This window comes from Rhinoderma darwinii, chromosome 1, assembly GCF_050947455.1.
Source record: "Rhinoderma darwinii isolate aRhiDar2 chromosome 1, aRhiDar2.hap1, whole genome shotgun sequence".
Lineage (NCBI taxonomy): Eukaryota > Metazoa > Chordata > Amphibia > Anura > Rhinodermatidae > Rhinoderma > Rhinoderma darwinii.
Genome location: NC_134687.1, coordinates 202432396 through 202448638, shown reverse-complemented (window position 1 = coordinate 202448638; position 16243 = coordinate 202432396). Strand labels below are relative to the sequence as shown.

The following is a 16243-nucleotide window of genomic DNA, read 5'->3' as shown; positions in this document are numbered from 1 at the left end:
TTGGTGACATTGTGGACAAAGGGTTTCAGTGGGTTGGTTACAAAGCCCACCAGTAGCACATTCCCATCCAAACTCAGGGGTTTGGGAACTGCAACTATCTAGGGTAGTAGTTCTTGGCAAGGAGGGGTATGTTCTAGGAGCTAGACTAGTGTAGTCTGGAGGAGAATTAGCATTAAGGGGATTGGTCAGTTGTGCAAGCTGTTGCATTATTGGAGTAAGTCTATCATATTTGATATTTGGGCTAGCCACTGGGGTAGTTAAGGGAGAGACAGAATCTGGGAGAACAGAGTGTGCGGGCTTAAAGGAACAGTGTCATCACAAATTATTTTTTAATATGTTAAAGATGTTAGTGCTTTATTAAAAACGTTTATATTTATTTGTGTGTTTGTGTTTTACTTTTTCTTCCCTATGGGGGCTGCCATTTTTTGTTCCATTTCTGTATGTGTCGATTAACGACACATACAGACATGGAATATGGCAGCCACAGTCCCATAGGGACTGCGAACGGGTCCCGTCCCATTCACTTCTGTGTACGGCGTCTGTGTGGGAACTGCGCATGCGCCGCTCCCACACAGTCCAATTTGAAATTGGCGGCGTCCGGCGCCATTTTCCTGTGGACCGGAAGTCGCGGCCGGACAGTAATATTACTACTTCCGGTCGCGGCTTCCGGACTTGTGCACTTGGACCAGCGGCAGCAGACGGAGCGGACGGGCCGGAGGGAGCCGCGGCGGCAGGAGCAGGTAAGAGATTTCAATGTATGTTCGTGTTTGTGTGTGTTTACTACTGTATGTAAACCTACTACACTGTGTGTTCGCTCAAAAAATGGCGACACACAGTGTAGGAGGTTACACCGTTCAAACCCCTCGTTTATCCCGGCACTAGCCAGGATAAAGGAGGGGGGGGATGCTGAGAGCTCACTAGAGCGAGGGCTTTTTACCCAATTTTGCAATGCTGCAATTTTGGGAATAGCTCCATCTAGTGACCAGAAAAGGGAAATATTATAAATTAGAATTAATTTATAATATTTCCTGACTCGTGAAAAAAATAAAAAAAATGTGAACAATGTTTAATCACCCACACACTAAATGTTTAATTAAAAAAAAAAAAACATGTTTTTCTGGCAACACATTCCCTTTAAAGGGGTTGTTCGGGAATACATTTTGTTTAAATTTTAACTTAATTAGTCATATTTAATAACATTTCTAATATAGTGTGTACTTACCTGTGCCAGCGTTCTCCTGTTCTGATCTGCCGTCACGTGACCGCACCCAGGGTAAATTTTTTATTTCCTGTGAGGTACCGTGTCTTTGCTCAGCCAGCACTTCCGGCTGAGAAAGGCACGGCGCGTCATCAACTGTATTTCCAGGCAGTGGGCCGGGTGAATGTTTCATGAGCTCTTCAGAGCTCCGTCTCCTCTGGTCCCACCGCCTGTAGATGTAGTTGATGACGCGTCGTGTCTTTACACAGCAGGAAGTGCTGGCTGAGCAAAGACACAGAGCGTCATCAATCAGAGTACACGCCCCCCCTCCTCCTGTCTCGTCGTCCACGCCTCCTCCTCCTTCTTCACTCTTGGAGCTCCCGCAATGAAGTGCATGTGAGAAGGAGGAGGAGGAGGAGTGGAATCTCTAATCCGTGGCCGGGGATTACTCTCCAGGAAAAGTAGGCATTACCTACAGGGGGCGCCACGTGGCATAACATACAGGGGGGCCACGTGGCATTACCTACATGGGGGCCGCGTGGCATTACCTACATGGGGGCCGTGTGGCATTGCTTACATGGGGGCCGTGTGGCATTGCTTACAGGGGGCTGTGTGGTGCTACATATGGGGGGGTGGCATTAACTAGAGGGGGGCTGTGTGGCATTGCTTACAGGGGAGCTGTGTGGCACTAACTACAAGGGGGTCGTGTTGCATTACCTACAGGGGGGTCATGTGGCATTACCTACAGGGGGGCCGTGTGGCATTACCTACATGGGGGCCATGTGGCATTACCTACATGGGGGCCATGTGGCATTGCTTACATGGGAGCTGTGTGGCATTGCTTACAGGGGGCTGGTGTGGCATTGCTTACAGAGGCGCTGTGCGGCACTACCTACAGGGGGGCTGTGCGGCACTACCTACAGAGGGGCTGTGCGGCGCTACCTACAGGGGGGCTGTGTGGCGCTACCTACATGGAGGGTGGCATTACCTAGAGGGGGGCTGTGTGGCATTGCTTACAGGGGAGCTGTGTGGCACTACCTACAAGAGGGTCTGTGTGGCACTACCTACAGGGGGTCTGTGTGGCACTACCTACAAGGGGGTGTGTGTGGCATTACCTACAGGGGGACTGTGTGGTATTACCTACAGGGGGCTGTGGCAGTATCTATAGAAGGTAGCGTGTGGCATTATCTACAGAGGGCAGTGTGTGGCAGTATCTACAGAGGGCAGTGTGTGGCAGAAAATGTACAAATGGAATTGAAACAGATGCAAAACGGCCGAGAAAAAGTGAGAAAAACCGCCCTTTTTATCGGCCAACACTCGGACCCTGTCGTGTGAATACAGCCTAAAGTTAGTGGATGACGCGCCGTGTATCTACACAGTCGGAAGTGCTCCCTTAGCAAAGACATGGAGCGTCATCAATCATAGAACACTCCCCCCACCTCCTATCTCGTCGTCCACACATCCTTCTCCTTCACTCTAGGATTATCTGCGCTGCCTGGCCACCTTGTCTCTCCTCCAATACCCCCCCCCCCTCCTATACCAATGTGTGTGTGTGTGTGTGTGTGTGTGTGTGTGTGTGTGCGCGCGCGCGTGTGTATGTATGTATGTATGCATGTGTGTATATATGTATGTATGTGTGTATATATGTGTGTGTGTATATATATATATATATATATATATATATACACACACACGCACATACATACATACATATATAAAATCAATAACAGGACGTGCTTACATTGCTTTATCCGTGTGTGTGTGTGTGTGTGTGTTCTGACGTTTTTTTTTTTTACACGTTTTGACGCGGAAACCCCATCGAAAAATGCGCCAAAAAAGGTCCGAAAATGCCTCCTATTGATTTAAATGGGAGGCGGAGGCGTTTTTTTTCCAGTGGGCGGTAAAACCGGTTCGCGGGAAAAAGAAGCGACATGCCCCATCTTCGGGCGTTTACATCTCTGACGTCCCATTGACATCAATGGGAGGCAGAGAAAGCGTTTTTTTGCAGCGTTTTTGCCTTCGCCGCTCAATGGCCGCAGACAAAAAATGCGGCAAGTGACGTGCAGGCTGGTCAAAATCGGTCTCAAAGTTCAAGACAGAATTTTAAGGCAGAATTTTCTGCCAGCAAAAAACTCAGTGTGAACAGGGCCTAATACAGGATCTCTTGGATCACATCCAGCAGCAGGTGAGGAAAATGTGCTGACTGGATTGTGTGTACCAAGATGTCTGACATAGGTGAAGTGGGCAGACTTACATTTATCAGACTGTGAAAAGGGCAGGGGAGGGAGATAAGTGCCTGTACTTAGATCAGGGATAGATGGAGGCACAAAGGATAATGATTATTAGGCCTTATTCACACGAACATGTGCGTTTTGCGTGAGCAAAAAAACAGCGTTTTGCAGTTGCGTGTGTCATCAGTGTTTGCTGCTTGGCTGCGTGATTTTCACGGATATATGCCATCCTTATAACACGTGGTTTTGATGTTTAGAAAAAGAAATGAAGGAGGTGGTTTTATTTTTCCCTTCATTTCTTGATCTACTGTTGCGCGAATCACGCGCGACACACGGAAGTGCTTCCGTGTGTCGCTCGTGATTTTCACGCACCCATTGACTTCAATGGGTGCGTGATGCGCAAAACACGCTCAAGTATAGGACATGTCGTGAGTTTTACGCAGTGGACATACGCTGCGTGAAAATCACAGACTGTCTGAACGGCCCCATTGACTAACATATGATTTTCACGCGCGTATCACGGATGTGAAACACGTTCGTGTGAATAAGGCCTTAGTGTGTAAGACCGTGTGCAGGGAGGGAGCTGTAATGACGTGGGGTAAGGAGACAGACAGGTGAGCCCTAATCTACCCGCCACTCAGTCCCTGCCTACTTGCACGACCCGTCCTAGGCGACGGCGTACAACTGGGTGACGGTCCCTACGCTCAATATGTGCACGAGAGACAAACAGACAAGGGTACACAGAAGCTAAGTGAAATGGGGCAGTTGCCCACGGCAACACCGTGAGCAACAAGAGTAGTGAACGAGCCGAGTCAAACCAGGAGTGTACAAGGTACCAAACGCAGAGCAGGAGAGTAGTCAGTAAAGCCAGGGTCAAAATAAGCTGAGGTCAATAGTAATAGCTGGAACAGCAGAGCCAGGAAACAAGAGAGAATCACAGGCAAAGACGAGAAGCAAATGAAGGTATACATAGACCGAGGGCGGGAGCTAGAACAGTCTGGCCAGGCTGTGATAGGTTCTCCGACTCCTCAGCCTACCAGCTTGAGTGGTAGCATATCGAGTCACTCTAACAGACCTAGGAGCAGATGCAAACTGATTAACTACGGGCGTCGACACAGAAGCTGTGTCTGGCAGATTCTTTAAGGAGCTGCCTAGAATTAGAGCAGGGAATGATCCTGTGAACATAGAGGGCCATGGCAGTATGCAAATAGCTGAGATGCTTTGGAGGAAGGGGGGTGCAACTGTCCCCTCAGATGCAGCAGGGGATCATGGGTATGGTGGGTTACAAGACAGGAAACAGACAGCAAGGGATGTAAACAAACAGAGCAGCAGTGGCGATGGAGATCAAACAGAAACTGGTTAGAAGTTTAATAGGGGGTATTAGGGAAGGCAAACCAAGGCTGGGGGACACATTTTAGAAAAAACAAATTCCTGCAGAACCCTTTTAAGCATGAGGGTACAGTTAAAGGCTGATCTTGAAATGAAGCCTGCAGCTGCTGCCTCTGTCTTCCTCTCCTCCTTGTTCTTTTTATTTCAGTATCTTCCTCCTGGTCGGCACAATTATTAAGGGGATCATGTCTCTCTAAGGTTTTGATCCAGGCTGCCACTTGTGGCCCATATTCATGCTTTTCTATCCATTTATCATTTTCCCGACTAAACTGTCTCCACCTCTCAGCCTCCAGGCAACCAGTCTTTGGCATGCCTGCCTTTTTGAGAATTGTAGTTGCATATTTGATTGCCCAGTCTCTATGTTCTAGTTTCAATAAATCCTTCATGGTTATCATAGGGTTACAACCTGGCCTTGATTCTGATTTAGTGAAAATAGATCCCATAGCAACTGTCAAGGGTGGCGATCCCTGACTTCAGTTCCTACTATGTATAAACTTTTAAATCATAATCTGTGTATGTTTTGCTCATCCACAGTTTTTTCCTGGGCAATGAGTTGTAACTCTATTCTCTGCTGCGCTCTTGCTTTCTTGTACTCCTGATAAATGAGATAGAAGCACACAAATATTGCCAAGAATAATCCAAATGCTATAGCTATACATTCATCGTACATTTACCCATCTTTTGTTAAATCCTCCACAGAAAGACTATCAATTATAGACCTATTTAATATGCCTTACTCACTGTGGTGATTAAAACAACCCACTACACAATATAAGCTCTTGTCTTTTCCTAATCAACAGTACCTAGATAGAGGTAGGTATGAATGATTGTTAGTACCGTATAATATACAGGAAAAACAACAGACTGACTCCTGACCCAATGCCTCCTTTCGTGTTGTACACCGTGAACTGCAGGAGCCCTTGGACAATTGAATGCCACTTCGATAGATCCCCAGTTTGAGTTGCTACTGAAATTTCCTCCGTCATTCCTTTCAGGGTTCAGGTCTTCACTTGAGCAGCACGAGAACAGAGTCTCTAACCAACCAGGTTGGATAAATCCCACGCTCACATTCATACGCCCTGTTTAATAATAGCAAGCAATTTGTAATTTCATTGCATGAAAACAGAAACATACATTAATATCTATGAAAAACTAAAAGCCACAAAAAACTTAAATGATCTACCTGAGATCCCTGTTTCTTCCCTTGGACTGACAACCAAGGCTACTCCCCTGGCAAAAAGGGAAATCAGCGAGACAAAAGTTCACTTAGCCGGGTTTTATGTTTACCTCCTTACTGGAGATGCGATGCCTCTCCTCGTTCAGTCCAGGTGAAGTGTTTTACACAGGGTATCTCGCTGGCGCCTCCAAATGAGAACGTAGTCCCCAACGGTAGATCGACACTAATGCGGCCGGAGACTATACAGATCAGACCGTATCTGCTATGTAGAGGTCTGAGCTAAACCCAGTCCCTATGGCTTATTTTATACTTGTTCTGTTTCCATGCAAATAATAAGACCGTAAAAAATATAAGACAGTACTTTGGCATATACTGTACAGTGGATTTAAAAAGTCTACACACCCCTGTTAAAATGCCAGGTTTTTGTCATGTTCCAAAATTATTCCAAGATGAATCATTTCAGAACTTTTTCCACCTCTAATGACACCTATAATCTGTACAATTGTACTGAAATATTTTAGGGTGGACAAATAAAAATAAAGAACAAAAATAATGTGGTTACATAAGTATTCACACCCTTAACCGCTTCCCGACCGCACACAGTAAATTCACGTTGGCACTTGCTGGGCTCTGTGCAGCGCCAACGTGAATTCACGGTTGGTGTTAAAACCGCGATCCGGGTGTCTCAGAGTAGTGCTGACACCCGGATCTCGCTGTTATCCCCTTCCTCTGGTCCGGGAGACATGATCGGGACCTAATTGGTTCAGGTCCCGGTCATGTGATCGTAGGGAACGTTTGTTGTGGCAACGAACTGGAAAGTTTGTTAATATAACAAACTGGAAAGTTTGTTGCTACAGCAAACTTTCCTGGGGACCGATTGCGGGTGCTGCAGTCGGTTCCATGGCAAAACCGGAGGCCATACAACAGCCCACGTGTCTGCCATGCACGGCAGCCAATGAGTACCAGCCGGAGGCCAGTCCTCATAAGGCCTCATTTACACGAGCGTGTGCGTTTTGCGCGCGCAAAAAACGCTGCGTTTTGCGCGCGCAAAAGGCACTTGGCAGCTCCGTGTGTCATCCGTGTATGATGCGCGGCTGCGTGATTTTCGCGCAGCCGCCATCATAGAGATGAGGCTAGTCGACGTCCGTCACTGTCCAAGGTGCTGAAAGAGTTAACTGATCGGCAGTAACTCTTTCAGCACCCTCGACAGTGAATGCCGAACACAATATACACCAACCTGTGAATAAAAAAAGACTTTCATACTTACCAAGAACTTCCTGCTTCCCCCAGTCCGGGCTCCCGGCCGTTGCCTTGGTGACGCGTCCCTCTCTTGTCATCCGGCCCCACCTCCCAGGATGACGCCGCAGTCCATGAGACCGCTGCAGCCTGTGATTGGCTGCAGCCTGTGCTTGGCCTGTGATTGGCTGCAGCTGTCACTTGGACTTAACTGTCATCCCGGGAGGTCGGACCGGAGTTATCGGTAAGTCAGAACGTCTTTTTTTTTTTACAGGTTCATGGATTTTCGGAGCGGAAGTCACTGTCCATGGTGCTGAACCAGTTTAACGCTTTCAGCACCGTGGACAGTGACTGTCTCCTGACGTCGCGTACCCGAACATTTTTTACCGGTTTCGGTCAAAACGAGTTTGGCCGAACCCGGTGAAGTTCGGTGCGCTCATCTCGAATTTGACACTCCGTTTGGATGTTTGTAAACAGAAAAGCGTGGTGCTTTTCTGTTTACATTCAGGAGTTTGACAGCTCTTGCGCGAATCACGCAGTTCGCACGGAAGTGCTTCCGTGCGGCATGCGTGGTTTTCACGCACCCATTGACTTCAATGGGTGCGTGAGTGCGCGAAAAACGCACGATTATAGAACATGTCGTGAGTTTTTTTCTGCGCACACGCGCTGAGCGCAATTCACGCATCGTCTAAACTGCCCCATTGACTAATATAGGTGCGTACGACATGCGTGCAAAGCACGCGCGTCGCACGCGCGTATATTACGTTCGTGTAAATGAGGCCTAAAAGTGTAAAAACAAGTTATAAGTTACAAAAACAAAAAATGCTTTTTTTCCTATAATGAGTGTTTTATTATAGGAAAAAAATTAAAATGTTAAAAAAAAGTACACATATTTGGTATCACCGCGTTCATAACGACCCAAACTATAATATTCTTTTTCCCGCACGGTGAACACCACAAAAAAATTATTAAAAAACCATGTCAGAATCACTAGTTTTTGGTCATCAACCCTCCCAAAATATAGAATAAAAAGTGATCAAAAAGTCGCATGTACCCCAAAATAGTACCAATAAAAACTACAACCCGTCCCGCAAAAAACAAGCTCTTACACAGCTTTTTTGACTGAAAAATACGGCTCTCAGAATATGGTGACACAAAAAATAAATAATTTTATCGAAAAGTGATGTTATTACGCAAATGGCACAATACATAAAAAAACGATATACATATGGTATCACCGTAATCGTATCGACCCGCAGAATAAAGTAAAATGTCATTAATAGCGCATGGTGAACACTGTAAAAACAAAACAAAAAAAAACATTGTCAGAATTTATGGTTTTTTTGTCACTTTGCTTGCCCAAAAAATGTAATAAAGAGTGTTAAAAAAAATGTACCCTCAAATGGTACCAATGAAAACTACAGATTGTTCCGCAACAAATAAGCCCTTACACAGCTCCGTGTAAAAAAAAGTTCTGCCTCTCAGAATATAGCGACAGAAATTGTGAGGTGTCCAAAAGCGGATAAGATGGGGCGCCATTTATCAGTGAGACATCGGCCACATATCTGAAGATTATAATTTATTTACCCCATTATTATAACCTCTTATTATGTCCTGATGTACTCTACTGAAATACCAGCAAAACCCCAAACAGAACAGTTACCACACATAATCTGCGCTCCAAAAGCCAAATGGCGCTCCCTCCCTTCTGAGCCCCACAGCGTGCCTAAATACCAGCTTACGTCCACATTTATGATATTTTATATCCGGGAGAACCCGCTCAACATTGTATGAGGTATTTGTCTTCAGTGGCACAAACTGGGCACAACATATTGCGCATTAATATGGCATATCATTGGAAAATTTTAATTTTCACTTTGCACCATCCGCTACGCATTAACGCCTTCGTGCACCACGACTTAATAGCATGTTGTGGTGCGGGGGGTTATATATGGAGCGGGCTCATGCGCTGCTCCATATTCTGCAGGTGTCAGCTGTGTATTACAGCTGATACCCGGGACTAACGGACAGGAAATGCGCTGTTACAGGAGCCTGTAAAAATGATATTATACTGCAATACATTATATGATCGCTCGTTCCAGTCCCCTAAAGGGACTTTTCGGAGATTTCCACTGTTTTGGTACCTCAGGGGCTTTGCAAATGCGACATGACATACGAAAACCATTCCAGCTAAATTTGAGCTCCAAAAGCCAAATATTGTTCCTTCCCTTCTAGCCTCTTAGCCTTTTGAAATATTCTTGAAAATGTGAGAAATTGCTGCTAAAGTTCTCAGCCTTGTAACGTCCTAGAAAAATAAAAGAATGTTCAAAAAACGATGCAAATATAAAGTACACATATGGAATATGTGAAATAGTAACTATTTTGTGTGGTATTACTATCTGTTTTACAAGCAGATACATTTAAAATGAGAAAAATCATAATTTTTGCAAATTTTCTCTAAATTTTGGTGTTTTTCACAAATAAGCAATGAATTTATTGACCAAATTTTTCCACTAACATAAAGTACAATATGTCACGAGAAAACAATCTCAGAATCGCTTGGATAGGCAAAAAGCATTCCAGAGTTATTACCAAATAAATTGACACATGTCAGATTTGAAAAAATTGGGCTGGTCCTGAAGGCCAAAATGAGCTCTGTCCTGAAAGGGTTAAACTAATACTTTGTTGAATTACCCTTTGACTTTATGACAGCATTCAGTCTTTTTGGGTAGAAGTCTATCAGCATGGCACATCTTGACTTGGCAATTGTTGCCCACTCTCCCTTGAAAAAGCGCTCCAAATCTGTCAGATTGCGAAGACATCTCATGTGTACAGCCCACTTCAGGTCACCCCACAGATTTTCAATGGGATTCAGGTCTGAGCTCTGGCTGGGCCATTCCAAAACGTTGATCTACTTCTGGTGAAGCCATTTTTTTGTTGATTTGGAGGTATGCTTTGGGTTGTTGGTTGTTGTCGTGCTGAAAGGTGAAATTAATCTTCAGCTTTTTAGCAGAGGCCTGCAGATTGTGTCAATATTGATTGATATTTGGAACTGTTCACTGTTTCCTCCACCTTGACTAAAGACCCAGTCCCAGCTGCACAAAAACAGCCCATAAGCATAATGTGGCCTTCACTGTGGGTATGGTGTTCTTTTGGTGATGTGCAGTGTTGGCTTTGCGCCAAATATACCTTTTTGGAATTATGGCCAAAAAGTTCAACCTTCGTCTCATCAGACGATAACACGTTGTCCCACATGCTTTTGGCAGACTTGATGTAGGTCTTTGCAAAACATAGGCGTGCTTGGATGTTTTTCTTTGTTAGAAAAGGCTTCCGTCTTGCCACCCTACCCCACAGTCCAGACATATGAAGAATACGGGAGATTGTATTACACAACCAGTAACTGCCAGAAAGTCCTGCAGCTCCTGTAGGCTGGGTTCACACGAGCTTGTTCGGTCCGTAATGGATGGAACGTATTTCGGCCACAAGTCCCGGAACGAACATACTGCAGGGAGCTGGGCTCCTAGCATCATAGTTATGTACGATGCTAGGAGTCCCTGCCTCTCCGTGGAACTACTGTCACGTACTGAAAACATGATTACAGTATGGGACAGTTGTCCTGCAGCGAGGCAGGGACTCCTAGCATCGTACATAACTATGATGCTAGGAGCCCAGCTCCCTGCAGTGTGTTCGGTCCGGGATTTGCGGCCGAAATACGTTCCGTCCATTACGGACGTAATGTGCTCGTGTGAATCCAGGCTTAATGTTGCTGTAGGCCTTTTGGTAGCCTCCCGGACCAGTTTTCATCTTGTCTTTTCATCAAGATTTGAGGGACGTCCAGTTCTTGGTAATGTCACTGTTGTGCCAAATGTAATCCACTTCTTGATGACCGTCTTCACGGTGTTCCATGGTATACATAATGCCTTGGAAATTCTTTGATACCCTTCTCCTGACTGATGCCTTTCAACAATCAGATCCCTTTGATGTGTTGTAAGCTCTTTACGGACCATGACTTTTGCTATCACATGCAACAAAGAACATGTCAGGAAAATCCTAATAGAACAGCTGAACTTTATATGGGGTTACTCAGAACCAATTTAACCCCTTAATGACCGGGCCTGAAAAGGCCTTAATGACAGCTAAATTTTTCTGTTTTTGCCTCTCTGCCTTTCAGCAGCCATAACTATTTTTTTTATTGATGTGGCTGTATGAGGCCTTGTTTTGTGCGGGAGAAATAGGATTTTTTTCCCACAGTTTGGGGGTAGAAAAAAAATATTTTTACGGCTTGGATATAGGAAAAAGCGATTCTCTGCATCGTTTTTTTTTTATTTTTTATACCGTTCACATTTCACGCTAAATAACCTGTTAAATTAATTCTTCAGGCTATTACGGTCATGTAGATACCTAATATGTGTAGGTTTGTTGTTTTTATGTACTGTAGGGGCAATAAAATATATTTTATTCAAAATAATGACTTTTTTTTATTTTTATTTTTTTTTGTTACATTTTTTTAATCCCATTAAGGGTATGTTCACACACACTAATTACGGACGTAATTCGGGCGTTTTTGCCCCGAATTACGTCCGAAAAATGGGCTGACGTTTGTCTGTTCACACGAGGCGTATATTTACGCACCGCTGTCAAATGACGGCGCGTAAATAGACGAACGCATCAAAGAAGTGACCTGTCACTTCTTGGGGCGTAATTGGACCCGTTATTCATTGACTCCAATGAATAGCAGCGCCAATTACGTCCGTAATGGACGCGGCGCTCAAGCGCCTGCACATGCCGTTATGGCTGAAATTACGGGGATGTTTTCTCCTGAAAACATCCCCGTAAATTCAGCCGTTACGGACGCTGCCGTGCGAACATACCCTAAGGGATAACTTTATTTACAACTTTATCTTTTACTTATAATGTATTAGCATACTCATACATACTTTGACACTTAGGGCTTATTTACACGAACGTGTAATACGTCCGTGCAACGCGCGTGATTTTCACGGAGCTGTTAAGTACCTTGTTAAGCCGTGTTTTTTGCGCGCACAAAACGCACACGCTCGTGTAAATCCGGTTTAGTGTGCCCTAACAGCAGGCAAACTGTACAGACAGCCCTGGGGTCCTTTCTAGATCCACAGGGTTGACTGCAGAGGGATTCCCTGCTCTTTGATCACATCACCGTTTTTCCGATGACTCGATCAAAAAAGTGAATTTCCTTTTATCATGCCATGGTCACGGATTGCGGTGATCAAAGAGTTAAACAGCTGGGCTCGGAATGTTTTCCGACTCCAGCTGTATTTAGCAGGCTGCTATAAGATCAGGAGCTGTAAATTACAGCTCCTGCTTAGAGGATTAAATAATGGCAGCTGTGTACTGACTACTATTTAACATGAGTTTAATTTTGATTGGCTAATTCTGAACACAACCACATCCCCAATTATAAGAGGGTGTTCACAGTTATGCAACAACATTATTGTAGTTTTGTTGTTTTTATTTTTCCCCTGAAAAGATTTTAGTTTGTTTTTCAATGTAAATGTACAGATTATGGGTCACATTAAGGCCTCGTTTACACGAGCGTGATATACGTCCGTGCGACGCGCGTGCTTTTCACGGGTGCTTTTCACGCGTGTCGTACGGACCTATGTTAGTCTATGGGGGCATGCAGACAGTCCGTGAGTTTTGCTCAGCGTGAGTCCGCTGAAAAAAACTCACGACATGTCCTATCTTTGTGCGCTGTTCGCGCATCACGCACCCATTGAAGTCAATAGGTGCGTGAAAACCACGCATGCCACACGGAAGCACTTCCGTGCGAACTGCGTGATTCGCGCAACAGCTGTCAAACTCTGAATGTAAACAGAAAAGCACCACGTGCTTTTCTGTTTACAAACATCCAAACGGAGTGTCATAATGATGGCGGCTGCGAGAAAATCTGATTACACACGGAGCTGTTAAGTGCCTTAAGTGCCTTTTGCGCACGTAAAACGCCGCGTATTTTTGCGTGCGCAAAACGCACACACTCGTGTAAATGAGGCCTAAAGGTGGAAAAAGTTCAGAAATTATTCATCTTGTAATAATTTTTTTACATGACAAAAACCTGGCATTTTAACAGGGGTGTGTAGACTTTTTATACCCACTGCAGCAAACTATCTTTCACATTTAGGCCTCATTTACACGAACGTAATATACGCGCGTGCGACGCGCGTGCTTTGCACGCATGTCGTACGCACCTATATTAGTCAATGGGGCAGTTTAGACGATGCGTGAATTGCGCTCAGCGCGTGTGCGCAGAAAAAAACTCACGACATGTTCTATAATCGTGCGTTTTTCGCGCACTCACGCACCCATTGAAGTCAATGGGTGCGTGAAAACCACACATGCCGCACGGAAGCACTTCCGTGCGAACTGCGTGATTCGCGCAAGAGCTGTCAAACTCCTGAATGTAAACAGAAAAGCACCACGTGCTTTTCTGTTTACAAACATCCAAACGGAGTGTCAAATTCGAGATGAGCGCACCGAACTTCACCGGGTTCGGCCAAACTCGTTTTGACCGAAACCGGTAAAAAAAAGTTCGGGTACGCGACGTCAGGAGACAGTCACTGTCCACGGTGCTGAAAGCGTTAAACTGGTTCAGCACCATGGACAGTGACTTCCGCTCCGAAAATCCATGAACCTGTAAAAAAAAAAAGACGTTCTGACTTACCGATAACTCCGGTCCGACCTCCCGGGATGACAGTTCAGTCCAAGTGACAGCTGCAGCCAATCACAGGCCAAGCACAGGCTGCAGCCAATCACAGGCTGCAGCGGTCTCATGGACTGCGGCGTCATCCTGGGAGGTGGGGCCGGATGACAAGAGAGGCAACGGCCGGGAGCCCGGACTGGGGGAAGCAGGAAGTTCTTGGTAAGTATGAAAGTCTTTTTTTATTCACAGGTTGGTGTATATTGTGTTCGGCATTCACTGTCGAGGGTGCTGAAAGAGTTACTGCCGATCAGTTAGCTCTTTCAGCACCTTGGACAGTGACGGGCGTCGACTAGCCTCATCTCTATGATGGCGGCTGCGCGAAAATCACGCAGCCGCGCATCATACACGGATGACACACGGAGCTGCCAAGTGCCTTTTGCGCGCGCAAAACGCAGCGTTTTTTGCGCGCGCAAAATGCACACGCTCGTGTAAATCAGGCCTTAGTCCAATTCTGGAAACAAAACATGTTGCTCTCTCTTCCTGCTACTCCTCCATGTTCTTAACCTTCATACGTAACTAATTCTTGCAAAATTATAACCAACTCCCCATCCCTCATGTATACAAAATCCAGATATTAAGGAAGAAACCAGCGGCACCCGATGGAAACCCTTTGATTTTAATGGTTCCGTCGGGGTTTCCGTCATGATGTCCTTTGTTTTGCCAGACAAAAAAGTGCAGCATGCAGCACTATCCTGTCCGGCAAAATTGATAGAATCTGCGATGAAGACCTCTAACACTGTCTCCGACGCAGATGTGAACAATGCCATAACCATAGAGCAATGACCTGTAAATGTTGATATGTTTCATGTTGCTCTGGAGCTGCCACTAAAACAATCCAAAATAAAATTAATCCCTGTCACCTATTTGAGGAGTTTTCTAATAAGAGATCTTTTTTCCATTAATTTGTGTGGTTTTGTGTTTTTTTAACAGGATCTTGCCAGAACGTGCATCGAAGGCTTTCATTGCATTCCAAGGAGTAAAGTTTGATGCCAAAGTGCGCAACGTTGACAAGGACAAGTAGACTTAGAGTATTAGGCTACATGCACACGTTGCGTATTTTTCTGTGGAAAATACGCAGCAAAACCGCAAGAAATTTGCATGAATATAATGCACCTGAAAGTGTGGTTTTTTTTAATGCGCTTTTCAGTGCACAGTAAATCGCAGCGTTTTCATGCTTTGGGTTTTGCTGCGTATTTTTGTAGAACTACAGAGAGAGAATTTGCAAGTGGAATCGTAAGATAAATTGACATGCTGCGGTTTTGAAAATATGTACTGCGGGTCAAATTACGTCCCGAAAAATACCGCAGCATGGACATGCTGGTACTGTATTATGTTGCGGTTTTGCCGCACATAAAAACGTGTGGCAAAACTGCACGTAATACGCATCGTGTGCATTGACCCTTAATGTTTCAAATACTTCACTGTTTAATTCAATGGAACATAATTAGGTATCGGCTTATTCAATTAATAATTTACCATGGGCTAGAATTGAAATAAATCATGCTATTGCTGTAAAAATAAGTGGGCATACCATACGTTCAAAGGTTATTGGTAATACAAAGGACTAACAATGCAATATCACAATAGTTACTACTGCAATTAATAAATTATCTATTGAGGGGCTACAGTGATGGCTAAGAAAATAGAAAATATATCTTGAAGTGTACCTACTGTTAAAGCAATACGCCAATAAAAATTAAAAACGCAGTACTCTGCAGACTTCTATTTATTCCTCATTTACTAACAAGAATGTTTTATCACTATCTGCCATGTTATAGAAACAGTGGAGCTGCAGCCCGGCCACTTGCACCCTTCTCATTTGTTAGTACGCTCCTACACACATCTTGAATTTGTGCCTATGTTGCAGTAATCCCAGGAATTGTTCCTTCTACAGACACACAGACAGCGAATAGTAATTCCCTGTTTGGCTCAGGAATTCACGTTATTTTTTTCTATCTATCTATGAATCCAGGGGCGTAACTAGGAAAGACTGGGCCACATAGCAAACTCTTGACCGGGCCCCCCCCCCCCAGGGTGCCACACGCAGCCCCCCTTATAAATAGTGCCCCCCTGTAGAATGTGTCATACAGCCCCCCTGTAGACAGTGCTGTATAGCCCTGCCTATAGACAGTGTCACACCCCATTTCTATGCAAATATAGAGAAAGAGGCAGCACTCCACAGGTCAAAAAATAGAAAAAGTTTATTCACCCATCAGTGAAAAATTTACAACGTTCAGCTGCTCGATGTAGCCTTTGTCAAGCATCGAGCAGCTGAA

General features: G+C 44.9%; 1 protein-coding gene across 1 annotated transcript in view; it reads left to right on the top strand.

Annotated features, from left to right (window-relative positions):
• Positions 1–15667, top strand: part of LOC142759006 (17-beta-hydroxysteroid dehydrogenase 13-like) — an 82175-nt gene extending 66508 nt beyond the window's left edge. The window contains exon 7 of the mRNA XM_075860795.1: positions 14898–15667. Coding sequence (XP_075716910.1) covers positions 14898–14988 — 91 coding nt within the window. The 3' untranslated portion in view covers positions 14989–15667. The remainder of the gene's footprint in view (positions 1–14897) is intronic.
• Positions 15668–16243: the final 576 nt, after the last annotated feature.